The following is a 26805-nucleotide window of genomic DNA, read 5'->3' as shown; positions in this document are numbered from 1 at the left end:
TGACTTTCAGTCACTTGTAAACCTGGGTACACACTGTGCGAGTTTGGCCACGATTTGGAAATCCTAAAATATTTATCTGATCCTATAAAATTTGATCTTTGATCGTTAGTTTGACATGTTCACCGGCAGCCGATTATTGAACGCTACAATGAAATTTGACCGTAGGCAAAATTCTGGCAGTGTCAGAAAATTTGGTGCACATTCATTCCTACGTGTGACTTTTCATACAACTGTCAAAATATCTTCGTTTTTCAAGACAAACTATGACCAAATTGTATGCTAGATGTCTTTGCCACCATTTCAATCCCGCGTGTAATGCAGCTCATGATATAAAACCCTGGACAAGTTCTTTCGTGTGTCCTTTTTTAGCGCACCTCAACTATCGTACAGTTTGACATTGATCATGACAACTGAGATCTTACAGTGTGACATGGCTTACAGCGCGGATCATGCTCGTACAGTCTGACAAGCAAAAATCAGGACTTAAAATTATAAATCGCACCGTGTGCACCCGGCTTAACATGAAGCTGGTCACTTCCTCAGTCATCTGATGACTGTACAGTTCATCTCAGATGTGAAAAAAATGACAATTCATGTTCTTTTGGATAGTCCTCACCATATAAAATATCCCTTAAGCACACAGACAGATCACGTTTCACGCTTGGTCAGTTTTGTGTGTGTAGCTACTTGTGTCTTAAACATTTGAAACAGATCAAATTTAAATCCTGCATATGAAACCAGTGTCTTGAGTGACTTAAGCATAATAAATCTTGCATTATATTAGACATTACATAGCAGAAATCATGACAACGAAACACATGATAAAAATACTGCACTTATATTTTGCATAGGCTTTGATTAATGTTATAACAACTGCCGAACATCTGTACTGATACTGTGAGTGTGATGTTGGTTTCTCAACTGCTGTAAAGATTATGCCCTGTGGAGGGTATCAGGATCACATGGAACAGGTCCACAAACTAACAAGTGATGTGGCTCATGTTGACAGAGAAACCTGAGTGATATTACACATCTGTCATTTCATCCTCCATATCGTCACCCTCCGTTTCGCCTTCTCCTTCCACTTCCTCCTCATCCTCTGATGTCATATCCGCATCATCCATCTGGGACATGCACTTCTGACAGGAACAGATGAATAAATAGTTCTCCCTAAGAATGAGAGAGGAGAATGGTGTAAACTTATCTTTAAAAAAATAAATAACATTAACACTATTCACTCACACATGCCTCACACTCAATGGCACTCATTTCAGAAGTATTTTTTCTATTAATTTTCCCCATAGCAATTGTATAAAAGTCTCCATTAAAAGAGTGACCAGCTGTCAACCAAGCCAATCAGCTACGATGTGAATCGCAACACTACAAATTTGGATTTGAAGCAAAAAAGCTTTTGAAAATTGGACAAAAAGACAAAGGTAAACAAAAAAGGTTTTTAAAAAATTACAAAAATGTTCAAAAATTATCATTTGAAAATTTCCCCATGGAGAAAAGTTTTTACTTCTGAAACCCAACCCAACAGAAGTCTTTTAGCTTATATTTTCAATCAAACCAAAACATTTAAGAATTATGCAGCTTTTATATTCTAAGTCTTCTGAAGTCATACAACAATTTTGTTCGAGGAAAACCAGTCGTAAAGAGCCCCAATATATATACTTCAAACAAAATTGACGAATGAACTGGTGTGACATTTTGACCTAAATCAGGCCAAACCGAAGTTCATTTGGAGTTCTGTACAGCAATAGTTTGCCAAAGGAACTTTACAGCTTGTAAATTTGGCTAAAAGCTACTATCAACACGATTGGCACTGGGATGTTTGCTAGAAGTATATGTCGCTAAATAAACTATTTTAAAAAGTTTTGGGACGTCTGCCTTTACATGCACATGAACTTCAATGGCATCCCATTCATATTCCGTAGGGTTTAATATAGAGTTGGCCCAGCCTTTGCAGCTATAACAGCTTCAACTCTTCTGAGAAGGCTTTCCACAAGGTTTAGGAGTGTGTTTATGGGAATTTTTGGCCATTCTAGAAGTGCTTTTGTAAGGTCAGGCACTGATGTTGGACAAAAGGGTCTGGCTCACAGTCTCCGCTCTAATTCATCCCAAAGGTGTTCTATTGGGTTGAGGTCAGGACTCTGTGCAGACCAGTCAAGTTCCTCCACGCCAAACTCGCTCATCCATTACTTTATGGACCTTGCTTTGTGCACTGGTGCGCAGTCATGTTCAAACAGGAAGAGGCCATCTCCAAACTGCTCCGACAAAGTTGTCTTGGTATGCTGAAGCACTTTGAGTTCTTTTCACTGGAATTAAGGGGCCAATGCCAACTCCTGAAAAACCACCCCACATTATAATCCCCCCTCCACCAAACTTTGCACTTAGCACAAAGCAGTCAGGCAAGTACCGTTCTCCTGGCAACCGCCAAACCCAGACTTCTGTATTGTTTTTGCCAGACAGAAAAGTGTGATTGGTCACTCCAGAGAACACATCTCCACTGCTCTAGAGCAGTGTTTTTCAAACTTGTCCTGGAGGCAGCCCAGCCCTGCACAATTATATATCTCGCTTATCAGACATCCAATTTAGTTCTTGCAGTCTCTATTAACGAGCTGATGAGTTGAATCAGGTGTGATAAATGAGGGAGTCATGCACAGGCTACGTCCGAGAACCAAGGCAGCTGACTCATTGCTGCCTTGTCAGAAAATGGCTAATTTCAGACAGACTTCTTAGGCAGTGCAACAATTTAATGATCTACAGCAAAATAGAGAGCGCTTTGGTGAGAACTAAACAAATATTTAATTACTAAATTAGACATTTCTTGCTAGAAATTACATCAGAAGTGGAAAATGTTGTTAAAAAAAAACAAAAACAGACCTGCAAACGCAACTTTTGGACACCATATTTTTTCCCAGCTCAACAGTCACAAAATGGAATGCACAGGAATGTGGGATATCAAAGGCAGTGAAGGATAAATGTATGCTGCCTTCAAAACTTAAACAGATGAAGTTATCTCAGGAGACAGGAAGTAAAGCAAACATTATTCGGACATGCCTTGATGCCTTCCTACCTTTAAATGTGTACTCTGAAGGCAGCATTTTCAAGGTTTCGGATTATCAAATGTGCAGGGCTTGGGTGCCTCCAGAACAGGTTTGACAACCTCTAGAGTCAAGTGGTGCCACGGCATCCAATGCTTTGCACTGAATTTGGTGATGTAAGGATTGGATGAGCTGCTTGGCCATGAAAACCCATTCCATGAAACTCTCTACAAACGGTTCTTAAGCTAATCTGAAGGTCTCATGAAGTCTGGAGGTCTACAGCTGTTGACTCTGCAGAAAGTTGCCAACTTCTGCGCACTGTGCGCCTCAGCATGTGCTGACCCCACTCTGTGATTTTAAATGGCCTACCACTTTGTGGCTGAGTTGCTGTTGTTCCCAATTGCTTCCACTTTGTAATAATATCACTAGCAGTTGACCGTGGAATATTTAGTAGCAGGGCTCCAGACTAACGTTTTTTGCTAGGAGCAGAGTGGTCCCGAACTGAAAATTTTAGGTGCACAACCAGAAAATTTTGGGGCGCACAACTAAATCAACATGCTAATTTTCACTGTATTACTAATAAATACTCAAAAAATGACAATCTCATCCTATAGCGTTTCGAGTACGAGATGTGACGGAGCATGTGATTTGTTGAATTCAGTGAACGAATACACGCTTTACTGAATGAGATACTTTTGAGTCTGAACGAGCGATCTAGTTCATGAACAAACTGAATAAACTGTAACATGTTGTTCGTGAAGTTAAAGGGTTAGTTTACCCAAAAATGAAATTGATGTCATTAATGACTCACCCTAATGTCGTTCCACACCCGTAAGACCTCCGTTCATCTTCAGAACACAGTTTAAGATATTTTATATTTAGTGCGAGAGCGTATCTAAGTGTATAAACACTATACTGTCCATGTCCAGAAAGGGAATAAATACATCATCAGAGTAGTCCATATGTGACATCAGTTAGTTCATTAGAATCTCTTGAAGCATCGAAAAAACATTTTGGTCCAAAAATAACAAAAACTACGACTTTATTCAGCATTGTCTTCTCTTCCGCGTTTGTATTCAGTCCTCAAATAAAGATTCAAACGGTCATGAATCAATGAATCAATCAATGATTCGGATCGCGTGTCAAACTGCTGAAATCACATGACATTGGCGATGCGAATCATTGATCGATTCACTGATTCATGACCGTTTGAATCTTTATTTGAGGATTGAACACAAACAAGGAAGAGAAGACAATGCTGAATAAAGTAGTATTTTTTGTTATTTTTGGACCAAAGTGTATTTTCGATGCTTCAAGAGATTCTAATTAACTAACTGATGTCACATATGGACTACTCTGATGAGGTTTTTATTCCCTTTCTGGACATGGACAGTACAGTACAGGTCCTTCTCAAAAAATTAGCATATTGTGATAAAAGTTCATAATTTTCCATAATGTAATGATACAAATTTAACTTTCATATATTTTAGATTCATTGCACACCAACTGAAATATTTCAGGTCTTTTATTGTTTTAATACTGATGATTTTGGCATACAGCTCATGAAAACCCAAAATTCCTATCCCATAAAATTAGCATATTTCATCCGACCAATAAAAGAAAAGTGTTTTTAATACGAAAAAAGAAAAGTGTTTTTAATACGTAAAAAGAATTCAAATAATTATGTTCAGTTATGCACTCAATACTTGGTCGGGAATCCTTTTGCAGAAATGACTGCTTCAATGCGGCGTGGCATGGAGGCGATCAGCCTGTGGCACTGCTGAGGTGTTATGGAGGCCCAGGATGCTTCGATAGCGGCCTTAAGCTCATCCAGAGTGTTGGGTCTTGCGTCTCTCAACTTTCTCTTCACAATATCCCACAGATTCTCTATGGGGTTCAGGTCAGGAGAGTTGGCAGGCCAATTGAGCACAGTAATACCATGGTCAGTAAACCATTTACCAGTGGTTTTGGCACTGTGAGCAGGTGCCAGGTCGTGCTGAAAAACCAAATCTTCATCTCCATAAAGCTTTTCAGCAGATGGAAGCATGAAGTGCTCCAAAATCTCCTGATAGCTAGCTGCATTGACCCTGCCCTTGATAAAACACAGAAGACCAACACCAGCAGCTGACATGGCACCCCAGACCATCACTGACTGTGGGTACTTGACACTGGACTTCAGGCATTTTGGCATTTCCTGTGTCCAGTCCAGTGCTGCTTCTCTGTAGCCCAGGTCAGGCACTTCTGCCGCGGTTTCTGGTTCAAAAGTGTCTTGACCTGGGGAATGCGGCACCTGTAGCCCATTTCCTGCCCACGCCTGTGCACGGTGGCTCTGGATGTTTCTACTCCAGACTCAGTCCACTGCTTCCACAGGTCCCCCAAGGTCTGGAATCCTTCTCCACAATCTTCCTCAGGGTCCGGTCACCTCTTCTCGTTGTGCAGCGTTTTTTGCCACACTTTTTCCTTCCCACAGACTTCCCACTGAGGTGCCTTGATACAGCACTCTGGGAACAGCCTATTCGTTCAGAAATTTCTTTCTGTGTCTTAGCCTCTCGCTTGAGGGTGTCAATGATGGCCTTCTGGACAGCAGTCAGGTCAGCAGACCTACCCATGATTGCGGTTTTGAGTAATGAACCAGGCTGGGAGTTTTTAAAAGCCTCAGGAATCTTTTGCAGGTGTTTAGAGTGAATTAGTTGATTCAGATGATTGGGTTAATAGCTCGTTTAGAGAACCTTTTCATGATATGCTAATTTTTTGAGAGAATTCCGGATTTTGATGAGCTGTATGCCAAAATCATCAGTATTAAAACAATAAAAGACCTGAAATATTTCAGTTGTTGTGCAGTGAATCTAAAATATATGAAAGTTTAATTTTTATCATAACATTATGGAAAATAATGAAATTATCACAATATGCTATTTTTTTGAGAAGGACCTGTATAGTGTGTAATGTATACACTTAGATATGCTCTCGGACTAAATATAAAATATCTTAAACTGTGTTCTGAAGATGTACGGAGGTCTTACGGGTGTGGAACGACATTAGGGTGAGTCATTAATGACATCAATTTCATTTTTGGGTGAACTAATCCTTTAAAATAATGAAGCAGTTGCTGAATGATACTGATTGCAAACAAGGTCGAGCTTGGCTTTGGTAGTTTGGCATATTTGCAGCAAAGAAAGAAATGTACATTTTACCATAGTAATGAAAACAGTGTAATAACGCAGGCTGATGGTTAAATGCTTACTGTGCAGAGTATAAGCACAGTTTTTGTGTTTGCATTATGCATGTTTGAACAGGTTTCTTCTTTTAAATAAAATGACTATTACGTTTGAGTCATGTACTTCTATAAAAAAAATGTGACTGTATTGGTTAAATAGATGTCATGCGTGTCACGTCAGCAAATATAGCCTTCTAGGGAGCATGTAATTGGAGTAATCTATTGAATAAACACGGCCAAATTTAGTGGTCGCACGTGCACCTAGATGTAAAATTCAGTTGTGCACACTCAAATTTTGGTAGCAAAATACAACCATTTGGTAGCAGTCTGGAGCCCCGTGTAGTGAGGAAATTTCTTGAATGCACAGGTGGTACAACGCTTAAATTTGTGAGCTCCTGGGAGCGACCCATTCTTTCAGAAATGTGTGTAAAAGCGTCTGCATGCCTAGTGCTTGATTTTATACACCTGTGGCCATGGAAGTGATTGGAACACATGAATTCAATGATTTTGAGGGGTGTTCCAATACTTTTGGCAATATAGTGTATCTCTCTTAATGCCAATGCACAGAATACGTTAAAGATCGGCCATTAGAGCTTTCAATCTATCCTTATTCCAAAATAAAGGAAGATAAATAATATCCATCAGATCCAGGGGGGTCCATCTCTAATCTTGACTTCACAGCCAAGAAGGTCAGCAGTTCTTTTCAAGGTAAAAGGAATAAAGTAAATATAGATTAAGTGGGATTTCCAAACAAACCCTCATTGGTCATCCAGCCGGCATAGCTGCTGCGATTGACAGGTAAATGATCAATAGGAGAGCAGGGGCCCAGCAGCAAGCCAACAGCCCCTGTGGTTATCCAGGCCGAGAGCTGCTGCCAGAGACCAAGGCCATTGATCCTCTCTGGAGGTAGACTCAGCTGGGCAGTTTCACAGAGAATGCTTAAACAAGGGATTGCATTCGTTTACCTCAAGATCTTGTGCCGGCTATGACGACTCCTGTCTCTCTGGCAGCAGTCCAGGTAGCTGATACAAATTTCCTACAGAAAGAATGAGAAAAATCACTGAGACAACAGCTCAGCAAATCATATTTATTTTATTTATTTGTTTTTTTCTGCAGTTATGTTATGACTAGGAATTAAGCTATACAAAAAAAAAAAATTTGTTTTATAAATTGGCCAAAAAAAACATGAAATCACTCTGTGGGTGTAATGGCTCTCATGTTATGTTGTTTCACGGTGGTAATAAAATACATGTTTCTTTGAAAGTCAAACATTTCATTATTCTACATACTAACCAATCATTTAATCATTATTCATAGCATTCAGTTATTCTCTTTTGTCCTTTTTGGAGGGTGAGAGACCCCTTAATATGCAGTCATTGTGTGGGAATATGCTCCTGTTTAAAAGTTTCTATTTTATTATATAAAGTAATTTATTCCTGTGATGGCAAAGCTGAACTTTTCAGGAAATGAAGTGGAATTTAAAAAGCATTCTTATTATAATTCTGATTGGTGCATAAATCTGCCTGGCTATGAAGCAAAACATATTGAGGAAAAATGGTCACTATGCCAGGAAACAAAGGTAAAACAAATTTGGCTTTAGGTAACCCTATAAAAATTCATAAAGCAATGTGAATTCAACACTGATAGCTATTACAAATTCATGATGAGCTGTCATCCACTGGCTAATATGATTCAGACAAACAAACCTATGAAATAAATCTGTGCAATGTTCTACCTCTCCAGCATGAAGCCAAGCAGATGTAGGCCTTTTCAATCTATCTGACAAGCTGCCAAAACTGCTCCAATCTTCTGAGTCTAGACTGTAATTCCTACCGACAATGAAACACTCAAGGCTTTAGAATATTACGGCCCTCCCTCCAAGCATCAGCTTAGCATCTATTATCCAACATCCTCCTCTGACCTCTCCAGGGCCGATGTCACCGAGGGCGCTGAGGTGAAGGAGGAAGTTGTTGTCGGGGAAAGACGCCTCCGCATTGGGAACGCAGCTGTGATTACCTGTTCAACAAAGGAAACGGTAATAAATCTTCCCTTCTTTTAGTAAAGTAAGAAGACAGGGCTCATTTGTTAAGCTGACCTGATTTTTGCTACTCAAAGTCAACTTCTACTGTATGTAAAATTATCACAGCTGTACAAACTGAAAGACATGCCAATGTGAATAAAGACAATTCTCACAAGAGCTTTGCAGCAGGAAAAGTCCAGAGCCTTCACAGTTGAGGAAATCACCGGTTTCTATAACAGAAAAAAAAATATATATTTCAAACTTTTGCACAAAACAGTAATATTTTACACAGATTGATGGCTGTCTAAGTTGGTGAAATGTGTGTCTGTCTCAGCTGTGCTTGAGGAAGTAGATGTCAAAAACTGAGGATCAATCTTTGCAGTTATACAGATCAATGTGTGAGCAAGTATGTGAGGATCTAAGCACCAGAAACAGGTGGGAGACTAAGAGAAAAATGACCTTTGTCTATGTCCTTGTACAGCTGGTCGATAAAAGCATCCAGTTGCTCCCTCTGCTGGCTGGGAAGCTCCAGTGCATCACACGCATGAACCCACTGACTCAGAGAACTACAGACACACATCCGATCCGATCAGAATTACTTGAGGAACATTATTATACATCTCCCTGAAGGAAAATAGTGATTGATTGTATTGACTGGATATTACCTGGTGCCGATACCCTGACCGTTGGTCCCAACGAGTGAAAACAGAGAGCGAAATCCTTCTGGAGTGAACCACTAAAACACAAAATATATACATACTGTATTACAAAAATATGCTCTATTCTTAATTTAATATATGCACGGTTACTTCCTGGATTAAATTAGTTGCGATTAATTGCATTCAAAATATACGTTTGTGCTTACATAATATATGTGTGTGTGCTGTGTATAATTATTATGTATAATTGAAAACACATGCATACATGTATATGTATTTAATATGTAGTTGTATGTGCATTTTATTTATAAATTATATATATATATATATATATATATATATATATATATATATATATATATATATATATACATACATATACATACATACGTTTGCACGCGCAATTTTTCAGTTTTAGATTTGTTAAAAAAGTTTGAAATATCCAATAAATTTCAGTCCACTTTATGATTTTGTCCCACTTGTTGTTGATTGTTCACAAAAATTACAGTTTTATATCTTTATGTTTGAAGCCTGAAATGTGGCAAAAGGTCGCAAAGTTCAAGGGGGCCGAATACTTTCACAAGGCACTGTATGTATGTATATATGTATGTATGTGTATATATATATATATATGTATGTATATATATATATATATATATATATATATATATATATATATATATATATATATATATATATATATATATATATATATATATATATACACACATACAGTGCCTTGCGAAAGTATTCGGCCCTCTTGAACTTTGCGACCTTTTGCCACATTTCAGGCTATATACATACATACATACATACGTACATACACACACACACCATTGAAGTATTAGAAAAATAATGCACACCAGAGGTGGTGAGGCGGTCACGACGCAAAGCAGAGTATATATATGCTATATATATGATATATATATATATATATATATATATATATATATATATATATATATATATATATATATATATATATATATATATATATATATATATATATTTTTTTTTTTTATGTAAACACAAACTTTTATTTCGGATGCGATTAATCGTTTAACAGCCCTACATTTGATTGAAAACACTTATTTAAAAATAAAAAAGACAATAATTACAATTAATTACTACTATAACCTGTAGATGACAGCAGAGGAGCTGCTCATATTAGCCATTTCCCTTAATATTTTTTTCACACTTTTCGATTTTAAATAAATATTAAAGATTACAAATAGTAATGTACTCACAAAGCTTCATGAAAAATAACCTCTCGCGCAAATGAATTACACCGAATTCAATTTTGCTGAGGAGAAACACTGAGGGACGAGTCTTATTTATGTTGTCTTACATTTGAATAACTAGATTATTGCTAGGTCTAACTATTTAAGTGACTATATATTCTAATTATAAACTAAATATTACACTATTGATGCTTTTAAAGCAACCTCAGGACATTGACGATGCCGACACACCAATAAGTGACACTTGACCGGAAGTTTTCCAGCTGGCTTATTATATTATTGCAGATTTTCTTGAGAACGTTCCATGCATATGGATATGGACAATTCAGTGGATGTGTTATACTCTATAGGCTTTGCAGCCATTGACTGACAAATTTCACTGTCCAGTGTTTGAGATGCGTAGTACCTGTGTATACCATGCACATGCAGCCCTGGTTTCCATTGTGAGTACTAGTACATTGTTAGTACTAGTAAAATTATTATTATCTTAACAGGGTGGCACTTTATTTTATAGTCCTTTTCCCCATGTATATAATATTACATGTACTTATTATAGTTATTACAATAACTGGGTAATAACTAGGTACTAGTCCCTGAACATACCCTTACACCTAAACCATGCATTTACCTTGTATTAATCAGTACGTTCTTACTCAGTGTACATACTGTTAAATAAAGTGCAACCCTTAACAGATGTACAGAAACACTGAATGACCAACGTCTCAAGCACCACCAGCCCTAAATTCTGTTAAAATGACTAATGAATGCATACCATGGTTGTCACGTTTTAGGTTGAATTAAGTATTATCATTAAAAAATGCTTGATTACATAATCATGATGTAATTAATCATGTACATAAATCATATCACATATAAAAAAAGTTTAAAAAAAACACTGTGCCATTTTACAAAAAAATAAGCCGATTTGGAGGATATATTAGTCTAGTGAAAAAAAGAACAAAACAATACTAGCCAATGGCAATTCTATTGTAAGGTGTGTGTAGAGGGTTGGTAGTGTATGTTCATTTAATTGTATAACCCTTATTCTTTTTATTAAATCTTAAAAAGACAGATGACAAAGACCATGTCTGACCTGACTGAGACGATCTTCGTACAGTGCTGTGGAAAACAAATTACGCAGCAAGGCCAGCTGTCCCTGGTAAAAGAAACAACATTGTATTTTGGGGCATTTTTACTGATAGCACTATTTTACGGTGACATGGTAACTTGTGACGACATGTACTTACCATAGTAATAACAGTAAATTATGCATAATTACACACTTACTATAGGGTAAGGGTAGGATAAGAGTTTGGTTGAGGGTTGTAATTATGCAAAATTAACTGTTATTACTATGGTAAGTACATGTAGCATACATCACGGACACTGTCAAATAAAGTGTTACCAAATAAAGTAACATTTTTTACTTTATGATTTCTACAAAACATTCAATTAATACACATAATGAAAATCACTTATTTGTTTCAAACTTCTGAACTGGCATACTTGATGGCACACTGTGAAGCATGACATTGAGATGCTTTAATAATGTAAAAAAGATTATGGACTTTCAATTTACCTGAAACTTCTCTCCCAACAATTTATGAACTATTTCCTCCTCTTCATTTGCTGTACGACTACAAAACTTAGAGAACAACCTCTGCCAGCATCCCTTATCTTGAGCCTGAAACAGCAAAAAAAAAAAAATGCAGTTATTTCACACTTACTACATTTAATGTACGCACACAATCCTCTTAGACACTTGTTCCAACCAATAAAAAGACAATAAATAGAAAATAATAATAACCTGCTTGATGGTGGCCACCATCCTCGCCATGATCATGATACTGGAGGTTTCTGGAGGGTAGTGCACACTCCTGGGTAATATGCAAAAACAATTTAATGCAAGAGCAGAGTCATATATTTCAAGGTTAGCATGCTAAAAATGCCTATGCATCAACAGCCGTCAAACCAAAGCAATCAATTACTGACAAAGCAAAGACCTGCAATATTTCTTTAGTATCCTGCAGTGATACTTTTAGTATAGACCTTACGCGCCAGAGAAACAAGCGCTTCAGCCATCTTTCAAACTTCAGTTTTTGTGGTAGTGCTGTATATTTCTATAGTATTACTAGTCAAGTTGCCATTCACTTTTTGTACTGTTTTTATATCGACAAAGTGAATATGAGTTAAAAAAAGATAGCAAGATTTGTTCGTTGTTTGACTTTTTCCATCCAATTTGGACTTTTACCGATAAAATGGTTTGCATAATGACATCATACTAGAAAAAAACGCATTGTCACATACATTTTGTTGTATTCTTGCATTCCTAAAAAACTTGCTGTTGAGTTTTTCTAAGGATAAACCAATAGGATTTTTTTGGGGCTGATACCGATGCAGATTTTAACAAACCATTATTGGCTAATTCCGATATTTGTAATTTCTCCTCTTTTTTTGTAATTAAAACAGACTGTTTTGAATAATGTTTTAAAAGGTTACTGCACCCAAAAATGAAAATTCTGTCATCAATTAGTCCCCCTCATGTCGTTCGACACCCGTAAGACCACCGTTCATCTTCGGAACACGAATGAAGATATTTTTGTTTAAATCCGATGGCTGTGATCGGATCCAATCTCCATTGACACCAATGTAATTTCCTCTCTATTTCCAAACACTTCTTCCTGAAGCCTCAGAGCTTAATGAATCAGTGTATCGATTCATGATTCGGATCACCGAAGTCAGGTGATTTGACCATACGCCCGTTTCACACATACTCCGTCTGCAGTGCGTGTGCGGTGCGTATTTTTTTCCGTCCCCATGTTAACGGATGACAGCTTTCACACTGCACGCGGATGGGGTCCGTCAGTCCGTTCCAGGAGCGTTGTGTCTGCAGCAGTGCACGGATCGTTTTTTGCTGCGCTGCACTGCTGCATTAAAGCGACAGAAGATCATTCGCATTAAAATAAACATGTACTGACGCGAAAATCTAGTAATTTCACCACAGGTGCATATCATTTAAAATATACTCTTGATTCAAAGTCAATACGTGGCTTTTTTTCTCAAGTAAAGCAACAAAACGACACCTTACCTGGCATTAAGGTAAAAAAATGTGCCATAATGGAGAGCACTCGTACTTTCTTGGAGGTGAAAAGCAAAGTTCTTTTTGACCTGCAGGATTTCTTTTAAAAGGGTGTAAAAACGAAAGAAAAGACGAGAGTCGGCTGTTTTTGAATAGACTATTGTAAGTTTCTAATTTAAAATGTTTGTGATTTAAGGCTATAACCTGTGTTTAAATGTTTTGCCACTTGTGTGAGCTAAATCTAAAGTATATAAACACGAATAAATGAATTTAATAAAATGTTGTTTAAATGTAGTAGGCTACATAACCTGACTTCTATTTAAGAGTAAAGAGAATTAGAATTCTGACGAGGCATGTTCAGTAAAAACGTTTGAATTTTAAATAAAAAATAATGAATAAATGCTGTGTTTGTGGCATGCAACAGCGGATCAGTTGCGGACTGCAAACGCAGCATATGTGAAAGCACTACAGGGTGTGGGGCTCCTGCAACGCACACGCAACGCAACACGCACTGCAGACGGAGTATGTGTGAAACGGGCGATAGACTGCAAAAGGGTTTGACACGCGATTTGAATCATGAATTGATATGCTGACTCTTAACGTTCTGAGACATCTGAAGAAGTCTTTTGAAATCGGCCATCTCTTTATAAGCCATTATTTCAGACAAAAACTATTCTCATCGCTTCATAAAATGATTGTAGAAAAACTGTAGTGAGATGGGCTTTGTAACGACGTCTTTAGTGCCTTTTTTGGGCCTTGAGAGAGGAAATGACATGGGTGTCAATGGATGCCTTTCTGAGCCATCGAATTTCAACAAAAGTATCTTCATTTGTCTTATGGGTGTCAAACAATATGAGGGCAAATAATTAATGACATTATTAACATTGTTAGGAGAACTAACCCTTTAAATCATCATGGTAAAAAAAATATATTTAAAAAATACACTAACTTATAGCATCGCATACAGATCGCATGTCAAACTGCCAAACTGCTGAAATCATGTGACATTGGATCAATACGCTGATTCATGACCGTTTGAATCTTTATTTGAGATTTGAAAACAAATGCAGAATAGAAGATAATGCTGAATAAAGTCGTAGTTTCTGCTATTTTTGGACCAAAATGTATTTTCGATGCTTCAAGAGATTGTAATGAACTAACTGATGTCACATATGGACTACTCTGATGATGTTTTTATTCCCTTCCTGGACATGGACAGTATAGTGTTTATACACTTAGATATGCTCTTGGACTAAATATTAAATATCTTAAACTGTGTTCCGAAAATGAATGGAGGTCTTACATTTCATTTTTGGGTGAACTAACCCTTAAACATGAGCCTTGAACATGCAGTCAAGCCAGTCACAGTTTGACGAGGCCGAGAACGCATGTATTCAGATCATTCAAACCAAAAAAAAAAACTATGTTCTGGTTTCAGATTTCAATAACATCAAATTGATCAAAAACATAAAATTGCTGCATTTTTTTTTCCTCAGAGACAGGTGCAGCAGTAACCTAAATGTTTTTATTTGTGTAGGCCAGGCTGTATCAGTAAACATTTTAAAGCACTAAATTTATATTTCTGTGAACATTTTTCAGAGAAAAATCCTTGGATGGAAACCTGGCTACTGTTGAAGCGTAATTATCTGGTGAAGTGAATTTACTTATTGTACAGGTAACTAATACATTGCAAAGTTTGAAGCAGATGTCATCATAACAAATGTGAGTAGACTGGAAACATTTTAAAATGAGCAGTTCAAAACTCCATAAGATCTTAGTGTTGCAGAAATACAAAGACAGAAGACAACAAGTACAGCGCTGAAAAGAGGCGGAGCAACATGAGGTCTATATGAGTGAGCATTTACCTCCATGCGTCCTGCAGCTTGTTGACTGGGTGATCTGGATCCTCACTGGAGGGGCCAAGACACAGGACCTTGTGGTACTGGTCCCATGCTGCCTGTCGGCACTCAGTACTGCAGTACATCACCTGAGGGGAACGCATAAAAGTCCATTCAGGGATGAGTCGCAAAGACACATTGGTAGTCCCCGTTTAAAGTATTTGGGCTTAATTAATTATTTTTTGGAGGGATTTGAACTTTACTACAGTAATACTGAAATTAACAGCTGTACACTAAAATTTCCACATGAAAAACAAAAAAACTATTTTAAAAGCACAGTGCATACAAACCCGATTCCAAAAAAGTTGGGACACTGTACAAATTGTGAATAAAAACAGAATGCAATGATGTAGAAGTTTCAAATTTCAATATTTTATTCACAATACAAAAAAAATGTATATGTTCATTTGAGTTAAATGATGAGTGAAAACTGGGTTTGATGGAAATAGCAATTTGACAAAAAGGTTTAACCCCTTAAGTGTCACCCCCCTTTTTGAAAATATACATGAAAATTCGTATGTATAATACGCCATAAAGTGCGTATCATATGCACGCGAAAAACCGCGTACCATACGCACGCCAAAACTCATTTTGGCGTATACATTCCACGAGATTGCAAACTCGTACTATTTATACGCATTTTCGTGAGATCCGGCTCCTATAATTACTATCAAATCAAAGCCATATGTCTAATCAATTTCTGTTCCAAATTTGAAGTTGATATCACAAAAATTGAAGTTCCCATGAGGTTTTGTTTAGGCGTTGTACCACAAATAGCCACCGGGTGTTATTGAAATTCCATTGATATTTTATAATGCAATTTGCTGTTTGCAATTTGCTGCTAAAGATTAGAAAAGGTTATTATTATAAAGTAGTTAAATAAATATGAAACATGACGACGCCACTTGGGGAGGAGCCCGCTGGAATAATTTAGAGGACCATTTCCATGGTAACGCATGGTCCGATTTCAAAACGGTTCGAAAGCTTGAGTTCGTAAGCTTTCGAATGATATATAGTTTGTCAACATTACATCAGGATAAATATAGGATATAATTGTTTTAAACATGCAGTGGCAAATGGGCCCACCGGTGGGCCAGTGACACTTTTAAGTATGTGTAAATCTGTGGAAAGGTATAATGAGTGAGAAATCAGGGAATAGTGATTGAACAGGATGTTATGAATGTGTTTGAGAAAGAAATGAATGAAATGTGATCTAATTAAGATAGTACATGTATGAAGACTGTAAACTGAAGGACGTTTTATTTTTATTTCAGACCACCATTGTGTCTCTGACCATTGTTATTATATTCTTACTTTATAGTTATCTTTACAACAGTTTTAATTATCCTTGTTTTAAATGTTTAATTCCTACACATGCTATTCTTTTTTATCATGCATATGTTATCATTATTTTAATTAATTTATATGTAAAGCACTTTGAATTGCCATTGGGTATGAAGTGCTTTACAAATAAACTTGCCTTGCCTAGATGTGGCTTATTTTTTGACATATATCGTTTTAGCCATCAACAACGAATGGCACAGTGGATTGTGTTCACCGCCAATGTTTTCTGGAAGTATTCCTGACCCATGTTGTGATTTCCATTACAGTAGCACTCCTGTATGCGATGCAGTGCCGTCTAAGGGCCCGAAGATCACGGGCATCCAGTATGGTTCTCTGGCCTTGACCCTTACGCACAGAGATTGTTCCAGATTCTCTGAATCTTTCGATGTCATGTACTGTAGATGATGATAACTTCAAACTCTTTGCAATTTTTCTCTGAGAAACTCCTTTTGGATGTTGCTCCACTATTTTTCACCACAGCTTTAGGGGAATTGGTAATCTCTGCCCATCTTGACTTCTGAGAGACACCGCCACTCTGAGAGGCTCTTTTTATACCCGATCATGTTGCCAATTGCCCTAATAAGCTGCAAATTGGTCCTCCAGCTGTTCCTTATATGTACATTTAACTTTTCAGGCCTCTTAAGCCTAGTTCAGACTGCACGATTTTCAAACTCGTCGGGTCACTGCTCTATTCACACTGCATGACTATCTGGGGTATCATTCAGTCACTGCTGTGTTCACACTGCACGATGGTTTGACGACAGAGGAGTTCACACTGCATGACTGAACAAGAGGAAGAATCGCCGACAACTCTCTCTCTCTCCCGTGCGCAAACTACGTTTCCCAACTACACGTGCGATGTGACAAGTAAACAACGCGAGATAACACGTGCGTCAGACCGGAGTTCTTGCGCGTGACTTGGAATTGTTATTAAAAATTATAAACTGCACAAAGTTTGCTTCAAATTGTATGTGTGCTGATTTGTGGAGAAAAAGAAAAAAGATTATGGCAGAAGAAATTGTTGGAGAGACAGAGGGAGCAAGGATTGTGTTCTGCAAAAACAGTTAAAAAAAAATAATTTTGTAATGTGCTGCTGCTGTGGCTGGATGTGCAATTGATAGAATTGTAAATATATCTATTAAAATACTGAAATTCTGCTCTATAACTCCTCCCTGAACCTCCTGCTGCCCTGTATCTCACTCTTTCATTGGCTGTCGGTGTAATTTTCAGTCAGAACGCAGTTCACACTTCACACAGATGGAGTTTGAATCGCCGACAGGTCCAGATATTTAGCATGCCAAATATCTCACCGGCGTCGGCGACTCGTCTGCAATTCTCTCTGATCGCGTCTTTGATTATTCACACTGCGTGATTGTCACTGGCGTGCACGAGCACCGATTTGCCTGTGATCTCGGGCATTTGTCGGCGATTTCACAAAACCTGTCGGCGATTCAAAATCGGGGCAAAAATCGGGCAGTGTGAACTAGGCTTTACTGCAAACAGTCCCAACTTTTTTGGAATGTGTAGCTCTCATGAAATCCAAAATGAGCAAATATTTGCCATGACATTTCAAAATGTCTCACTTTCTACATTGTATTTGTTATCTATAGTCTATTGTGAATAAAATGTGAGTTTATGAGATTTGTAAACTATCGCATTCCTTTTTTATTCACAATTTGTACAGTGTCCCAACCTTTGTGGAATCGGATTTGTATTTTGCAGGTCACCATGACTTAAAAATGTGCTCCCGCAAACACAGCCAATAAAATCTTTTTATATTGTTTTTAGTAAACAATATAATTGGTCAGCTATGATCAGCCTTCCTTGTGAAGTGACATATCAAGAGCTATCACAGTTTTTCATTTCAAAAAAATTATTGAACCCTATAAAGTCTACAGTATCATATTTGATGCATGACATTCTAAGGCCTCTAAATGATCAATCATCATAACATGTTCTACACAATCTACAACACTAATAGTTTATATTTTTTAAGTAAAATCCCTTTTAATATAATTGTAAAAACATCCATCTTCAGGTATTGGTACACATCTTTTTAATTGGAAATCTTTACTGGCTTTTACAGCATTAACCAAAGAATAATTTTTATTTTGTTAGTAATATTTCAAGTTGAACATTAACTGAACTGAAGCAACTTAGGTTGACTTGATTATCCATACAAACATTTAAACTTTTTTTAAAACCATGTTAAATTGTGAGTATTGAATATGATACATGAGGCTTTTGAGCAGTGTTGGCTAACTTACTCTAAAATGTATTAATTGCTAGCTACTAATTACAACTTCAACAGGGTAATTAGTTTACTCTCTCTAAAAAGTAATGCCTTACTTATTAGAAATTACTTCCTAAATCCCTCAATCCAGTTGAAAAATGCCAGGATAGACAGTAGGGCTGGGTATCGATTCAGATGTTCCAATTCAATTGGATTTCGATTCACAAGTCCTCAAATCAATTCAATTTCGATTCTCGATTCAATTTTATCGATTTCGATTTTGGATTCTCGATTCAACTCAAATGAATATAGATTTAATACAAATACTAAAGGCATTTATAAAAAAGAACAGTGAACATAAATGGGTAATTAAAAAGAAATGAAGAGCCACAATCATGTATGTTAAACTTTTTATTTTAGGTACACCTGAGTAGGCTACATTAAAACAGAACGCATCTCTATATTTAAAATCCATACAATTGTTAAATACAATTTTGATGCAACTTTATTTTTTAAAAAAAATTATCTGAGAAGTATTTTATGGATGTTTTGATACATTTATTCTAAAACATAAAAAGCTAGGATATTGGATGATTTTTTAATAGCAATTTTCAGTACACGACAAGCTTTTCTTACGATTTTGCCGCTCGTGTGCATTTACTTTTCATACATGAGAAATGCTTAAGTGACTGCTCAAGTTTGATCCTAATGCAAGGCAAGCATTCGCGTGTATGTGATTATTTTTAGCGGTTGTGTGCTCGGCTGTGTGTGTGTTTTCACATCAAATGGTTCCGCAGATTTTTAGTATTACTACAGCATTTCACCTCAGCATTATAAAAGGCTACAACGCACCGGAAGCTGCCATTGAAACACTGAATGGATAAATGATGTGTGCCTCTTGCTCCTTTGTAATATCACGCAAGGCAAATGGGTGACATCTAGTGGAGAAGACTAGTAATTAGATTTACGTTAAGCTTATGTTCAATGTTAGTGGAAATAAATATTGAAAAAAATCGATTCGTGGCCTTTGAGAATCGATTCTGAATCGGCCAGATTTTAAAAAACGATGAATCGAAAAATCGATTTTTTTGCCCAGCCCTAATAGACAGGATACTGCACATTTGATTCGGAAGTATTTAAAGGTGCACTATGCAACTTTCCGTCTGCTAGAGGGTGCCTATTTAAAGCAAAGGCGTAGTTTGATGACGCCAAGTTTGGGCGCAGCATCTTGGGACATGTGGTCTTCATCTCACAGCCAATGAAAAATAGGACTCGGGCAGAAATCATGTTCATGGATCCGGTTATTAACGTTACTGTAGTGTGAAGCAGAGCAGGACCGAGTGTTGTGCGGCTGAGCACGGCTGCTGGAGCGATTGTTACACAAACAAACGGATCGCGAGCACCGGGACTTTTATTATGACGGGACGGGACACAGTTGCCGGCACCTGCACTATTTCCGCTTTTCCGGTCATGGGTATAAGGTAATGCAGCTCTGTTTATAATATCGGATACATTTAAGTGAAGCGCTTCTGCCAAATAAAACCCGAAACTGAGGGTAACGCAGATATGACGCAATTGACAGGAGACTCCCTCAAACGCTATGCTGACACGTCTCGGGTCCTTAGTAAAAATAGCAATTTTCTCACAATTTAAAAATAGTAGAAAACATTTTGGATATTGTAAGTACTCAACTGAAAAAAATTTATAACACTGGCCTGGTGGTTTTTGGATATTTTACTGCAAAAATACTACATAGTGCACCTTTAAAGAGAGACGGTTATCTTAAAAACATACCTTTTAACCTTAGACATTACATTTTGATGTTAAAGCCACTATTGTTTTTTTTTGTTTTTTTTTCTTTAGTCAATATTTAATGCAATTACAAGAAAAGTAACTTGTTAAAATATTGAAAAATTAAAAGCAATCCATTACTATATCTGTTTATGGGAAACAATAAAATTACAATAATTACTGCTTTTGAGGAATGTTTATTGGTTCATCTCTAAACGTTTTGCCCACTACATTAAAAACTGCAGAACTTTGATACAGACATAGTATTGGGAGTTGTATTGCGACAACTGATATTTATATGCATTTCATGTAAGTAATCTGCTTTAAAGATTTCACCGATTTACATTACAAGCTATCAGAATTTCCTTTTAATTTTTGGTCATTAAATATCTAATCCAACAAATTGCATGTTCTTGATAAGTTTGGGCCTCTTAATATAAACATTATTTTTAATGAGATTAATATTCTCCTATGAGTCATAATTTCCTGACCTGATGCATCAAATACAATACAAAACATAACTATTTAATATTTTGTCAAAAGTTTTAATTTAAATTATATTTTTAGTCTGTTTGCTCATGATAACAACTTTTAAAATAAAAAAAAACTATTTTAAATAGTATTAATCTCTTGAAAAGAAAGCATGCGCACAATGCACATTATAAACAACATAAAAATAGTAAGAGAAATGGAATCAGATTATTAAAAAGTCTGAAGACCTGGATCAAACACATCATGAACACATGGGAACATTTGAGGTCAAGTGTACCTGACATTGTGTGCAGGCCTGGTGTCGGTCAGGTCGCACCTTGCACAGCTCAGGGTGGGGCAGGCTCAGAGCCGGCAGACCGCTCAACCTCCTGGCGTTCTCCTCTGCTGTCTCCAGAGCACGCAGACAGTACTCACATGCTGAATACGGGAAGAAATTACAAATACAGGGGTTGGACAATGAAACACTGGCCAATATAGTGTTGGAGGTTTTACACCTGTATACACCACCAGTCAAAAGTTTGGACACACTTTCCCATCAAAGAGAAGGGGAAAGTGTGTCCAAAAAAGGCACTAAAGATGTCATTACAAAGCCCATCTCACTCTAGTGGTTCTACAAAGATATTTCGAAGCAACGAGAATAGTTTTTGTGTGCAAAAAAAAAACTAAACGATGACATAGTGATGGGCCGATTTCAAAACAAAGCTTTCAAACCATTGTGAATCAGCATATTGACTCATGATTTGGCCCATTACTATACAAGTCGTTATTGGGGGGGGGGTGCACAAAAACTATTCTCGTCTCTTAATAAAATAATTGTAGAGCCACGTTAGTGAGATGGGCTTTGTAACAACGACTTAAAGGACAAGAAATGGAGGTGAGAAATGACCCTAGGGGTAATTAACAGATGGTTACCGAGTAGATCGTTCTCTGGGATGCGTTTTCATGAAAATTGAATGTAAAGAGTTTTATCTCTGAAAACAGATTCGTTTATAGTGCTTGTCTATGGGGCAAAGGGTAAGTGAAATTAAATCGCTAGTTAATACCACTAACAAGGCTCAAAATAGCCTCACACTAACACGGTAGCATAATGAGGGTCCCTACACACAAACCGAAGCATTGAGAACTTTGTAAGTGTACAAACAGTTTAATAAATGGATAAATGATAAATGGACTGCATTTATATAGCGCTTTTATCCAAAGCGCTTTACATTTTTGCCTCACATTCACCCATTCATACACCGACGGCGATGTCAGCCATGTAAGGCGCCATCAGCTCGTCGGGAGCAGCTGGGGTTAGGTGTCTTACTCAAGGACACCTCGACACTTGGTCAAGTGGAACCGGGGATTGAACCACCAACCTTCTGGTTTGTAGACAACCTACATGAACCACTGAGCCACTGCCGCCCCCGTTTAATAAGAAGATACTTTATAAACACAGTGCATTACACGTTCACGGACAGGCGCCATCTTGGAAAACAGACGAATCGAATCGATCCACGAGCGCTGTTCTAAGTGAGCTGGTCAATAGGAATTAAGTTTGTAAATTCTAATTACATGGACATTTTTATTTTTATTTATTTATTTTCTCTGTCAAGTTCAGTGCTTTCTTCAGGAAACAACGGACCATATGAGATTCCAAGTCACAGTTCATCACTTAGCAGAGCGCTCGTGGCTCGACTGGTCGAGACTGTTTTCCAAGATGGCGCCTGTCCGTAACGGCGTAATGTACTGTGTTAATAAAGTATCTTCTTATTAAACTGTTTGTACACTTACAAAGTTCTCAATGCTTCGGTTTGTGTGTAGGGACCCTCATTATGCTGCCGTGTTAGTGTGAGGCTATTTTGAGCCTTGTTAGTGGTATTAACTAGCGATTTAATTTCACTACCCTTTGCCCCATAGACAAGCGTTATAAGCTAATCTGTTTTTAGAGATAAAACTCTTTACATTCGATTTCCATGAAAACGCATCCCAGAGAACGATCTACTCGGTAACCATCTGTTAATTACCCCTAGGGTCATTTCTCACCGGAGTTGTCCTTTAAGTACCTTTTATGGGTCTTGAAAGAGGAAATGACATTGGTGTCAATGAAATATATGTTAAAAACAACATCTAAATTACATTTGACATTGGAAGCGACTGTAGTTCCACAAGTTGAAGTAATTCAATTATTAGGTGTTATAGTAGATTCAAAGATGACATGGGGAAGTCACATAAGTCAAGTGTTGCAGAGCATGGGTCGGAGTATGGGTATGATCAGACACTGTAGGAAATATATTCCACAATGGTTGACCAAACAACTTGTTCAGTCATTAGTACTTTCCCAGTTGGATTATGCATCTGTTGTTTGGTCAAACACAAATGAAACTAATTTATACAGATTACAGATCGCTCAGAATAATGCAGCACGAATAGTTCTGGGCTGCCCATACAGAACCAATGTTATGATAATGCATAATGAGTTGGCCTGGTTACTGTTAAAAGTAGACTTAAGTATTATTATTATTATTATTATTATTATTATTGCAGAACTAATAAAATGCAGCGTACTGTTGTGTATCGAGCCATGGTTGCATGGAATGCATTGCCCGTATTTTTGTTGTTCAAAAATAATAAAAAGCTATTTCAATTTTTTTTTAAGATTTTCCTTTTTACACAATAAGGAGCATGAGTGATTGATTTAGGATTTGATTTCTGTGATGATTATTGTTGCTATGTTAATAATGATATGGTGATACTAATAAGAATAGTGGAAATGGCAATGATATAATAGTAATAATAGTGAGAATGATAATGTTTACTAATAATAATAATAATTTTATGGTTAGAGTGTTTAATATATATATATATGTGTGTGTGTGTGTGTGTGTGTGTGTGTGTGTGTGTGTGTGTGTGTGTGTGTGTGTATAATGTTAATTCATTATTACCAAACTGACAATGAAAAATAATTATAAAGAATTAATTATTCTAAGTAATGTTAATTTCTTAGTTACTGTTTAATAACATTAAAATCTAAATCTAAATAATTTTTTTAATGGACCTAAGATAAAATTAACAATGATCAGTATTTCTTAACTAACATTAACAAAAACATTATACTTTCTGTACCAAATGTAGCTATTGCTCAATCTTAATTAATGCATTAAATAATGAGACCTTATTGTAATTTGTAAGCCTACCTGTTGTTCTTTATAGCCTAATTCTTTTGCATTTTAATCTGTTTGAAAATTGTACTTTTACAGCTCTGAAAAAAATCAAGAGACCACTTAACATTGATTTCTCATTGATTTTAAGTGTTAAGTGGTCTCTTAATTTTTTTTCCAGAGCTGTATATATTTTTGGTGCATTATTGTATTTAAACATTCAGTTATTTTTGTTATTACAAAAATAGTTCATAAAGCTGTTATGCTATGGCAACACTTTTTTTTGCAACTTATTTCAATATCGTGATAAAACTTCAGCAATTAATCGCAACATGAAAAATTGATATCGGCACATGCCTATTCTGGAGAACCATGTGCACCTAAAGGTTCAAACATTGTACCCTGAAGGGGGTGCTGTGTATCAGCATGATAATGCACCGATACACACAGCAAGACTCGTGACAGAGTGGTCTGATGAACATGAAAATGAAGTTGAACATCACCAATGGCCTCCACAGTCACCTGATCTAAATATTTCTCAACCAATTTGGGGTGTTTTGGAAGTGCATGTCAGATAACGTGTTCTTCCACCGGCATCACACATAGACCTGGTCAGGAATTGATTGGAAAAGGTGGCCATGCCTACACCATACTAATACATTATTGTGGTCTAAAACCATGTTTCAGTTTCATTGTCCAACCAAAGCTAAATAATAGCTCAATGTGGTCTTTCATCACCAACATATGACCAAGAACATCTGGATTAATTGTAAGGAATCTATTCACTCACCTCTGTATTTGTACAGGGCATTCCACAAGAACTGAGATGAGACTAGAGGCTGTTCAATGAAAATAGTGTCACCCTTTTTGAATGACCTTTTGGCGAATAATCCTTTGCCCTGGCGAAATATAATTAGATATTAAAAACACACACATTTAACTGCTGATATCTGAAACATGTGATGGGAGAAACACTTTTAAAAATGTATCTCCTAAAATATGTCCCCACTCTAGAGAACATGTATATGATTATTTGTCACGGTTTGCATATTTGGGGTTTGTTGCAGGATCTGGCGTAATAAGCCGGGTGGCGTGTGAGGAGTGCGAGCACCATAATCAGAGCTAAACCTCTTAAGAAAACAAAACTGAACTAGGTAATGTGAGGAGGATGCATCTCTATCATGGACCTACTGTTGCATACCTTGACATTATCGATAAATCGGACCTCCACGCAATTACTAGCTTTGGCAGAATCCACGCAACGAGAAAACATGTCATCTACGGGGGCCGCCATGTTGGACATTTACATATCAACCTCTAACCCCTCGGATTGACCAATAGTGTCGCATGTGATAAATCTTCTTTTGCTGTCAGCACTCGACTGTATATAAATAGATTTATTCTGGAAGAAAATATCGCTGGATAAACACAAATGCTACGTTTAAAGGAGGAAGTATGTCCTTGTGCTTCTTGATAAAAACGTAGAAATGCACCATGGAAGGCGGGGCGAGTCAACTGGTATCTAGTGACGTCAAATTTGTGAACGAATCGTTCCTCGGAGTCGCACACCGATTTGGAATTCCTTTCCCAACTGTTTATTCAATAGATAATATATTATATTCTCTCATTTTTATTTATGTGTAATTATTCAATCGAGTAATAAAAAACCAGTTAAGCTTGCACAATTTCAAGAAAAAGCTCTCGTGGCATAGGATGGAACAACAAAGATCCTATACAAAAATTAATCATTTTTGTATTATTAATTGATCATTTAAAAAAGCTTTAAAAAATATGCAAATTTAGTATTAACATATGCCTAGAGAATTTCTGAATAGTCTACATTTAAGAAAAAAATGAACACTGTTTTGCAGCTGAGTAAATCTGACATAATAGCCTAATGCACTTCAGTGATCTTGGAATTGAGAAAGCATACTTCATACAATTATAAACAACATAATATATAATTACAAATATTCATAATATGAAATGGTTGAACCCCAAACCAAATTTATCTTACTTAAAACAATATTTTAAGCTTTATTGTTCTGTTTTGTGTGATTGTACAAGTAAAAAGACAATTTATTAATGATGATGTGCACTTTATTATTTTGCCCTATTTGTTTATTTATTTATTTTTACATTTTAATTAATATAATTCCTTGTATTGTTTATGCATTAATAAAAAAAAAAGAGTTGGATCCTGGAAATATGTTTTGTTTACAACTTGAACATGACAGTTATAAAAAAAAACATATGAGCTTTTAACGAATTATATTTTATCAGAACATAAAAAAATATCTAAAATAAATAATACAAATGTAAATTATACTAAGGTTATAAGGGGAGGGGGTGGGGGTGACCTTTTTTCTTCATAAATCATTATTTGGTCACCCTTTAAGCCTGGACCACCCTTCCGGTCTGTCTGTGGTTTGCAAATATTTAACCAATGAAAAGTATAACAACTTAAAGTCATAACTCTCCATTTGATCCTTAAACTGTCAGTAAAACCTCTCACCTGTGAAAGCAGTTTGAATGTCTCTGCTTGTTTGCAATGCACTCTTTACTCAACAAATGTTTTATTTGAGAAGAAGAGAAGAGAGTCTTAGTTATTTGTTATAGTCATAGCCAATGCTATTTTAAATAG

At 36.7% G+C, this 26805-nt stretch overlaps 1 protein-coding gene across 2 annotated transcripts; it reads right to left on the bottom strand.

The window, feature by feature from the left end:
- Positions 1-822: 822 nt before the first annotated feature.
- Positions 823-25614, bottom strand: smyd5 (SMYD family member 5). 2 transcript variants are annotated; one of them, XM_067457970.1, is made up of 13 exons: positions 25363-25612; positions 24952-25060; positions 21299-21438; positions 15129-15250; positions 11992-12061; positions 11764-11868; positions 11278-11340; positions 8950-9020; positions 8744-8850; positions 8458-8514; positions 8186-8280; positions 7230-7300; positions 823-1170 (listed from the first exon to the last, which is right to left on the bottom strand). In XM_067457970.1, the coding sequence occupies exons 1-13, from the start codon at positions 25462-25464 to the stop codon at positions 1026-1028; spliced, it is 1257 nt and encodes a 418-aa protein (XP_067314071.1). In that variant the 5' UTR covers positions 25465-25612; the 3' UTR covers positions 823-1025. The 2 variants fall into 2 exon arrangements, with proteins under 2 accessions (XP_067314071.1, XP_067314072.1); XM_067457971.1 differs by lacking the exon at positions 823-1170 and having other exon boundaries at positions 7234-7300; positions 8098-8280; positions 25363-25614.
- Positions 25615-26805: the final 1191 nt, after the last annotated feature.

Source organism: Pseudorasbora parva, chromosome 11 (assembly GCF_024679245.1).
Source record: "Pseudorasbora parva isolate DD20220531a chromosome 11, ASM2467924v1, whole genome shotgun sequence".
Classification (NCBI taxonomy): Eukaryota; Metazoa; Chordata; class Actinopteri; order Cypriniformes; family Gobionidae; genus Pseudorasbora; species Pseudorasbora parva.
Note: the sequence above shows the minus strand (reverse complement) of the source record. Positions and strands in the feature narration are given on the sequence as shown.

Excerpts from the sequence above, each read along its gene's own strand:
- smyd5 (XM_067457970.1), bottom strand. The coding sequence starts at position 25,464 with ATGTCCAACATGGCGGCCCCCGTAGATGACATGTTTTCTCGTTGCGTG. Across the intron at positions 9,021-11,277 it reads ACGAAGATCGTCTCAGTCAG|TGGTTCACTCCAGAAGGATT; the intron begins GTCAGACATGGT and ends TTTGTGTTTTAG. Across the intron at positions 8,515-8,743 it reads GTACAAGGACATAGACAAAG|AAACCGGTGATTTCCTCAAC; the intron begins GTCATTTTTCTC and ends TTTCTGTTATAG.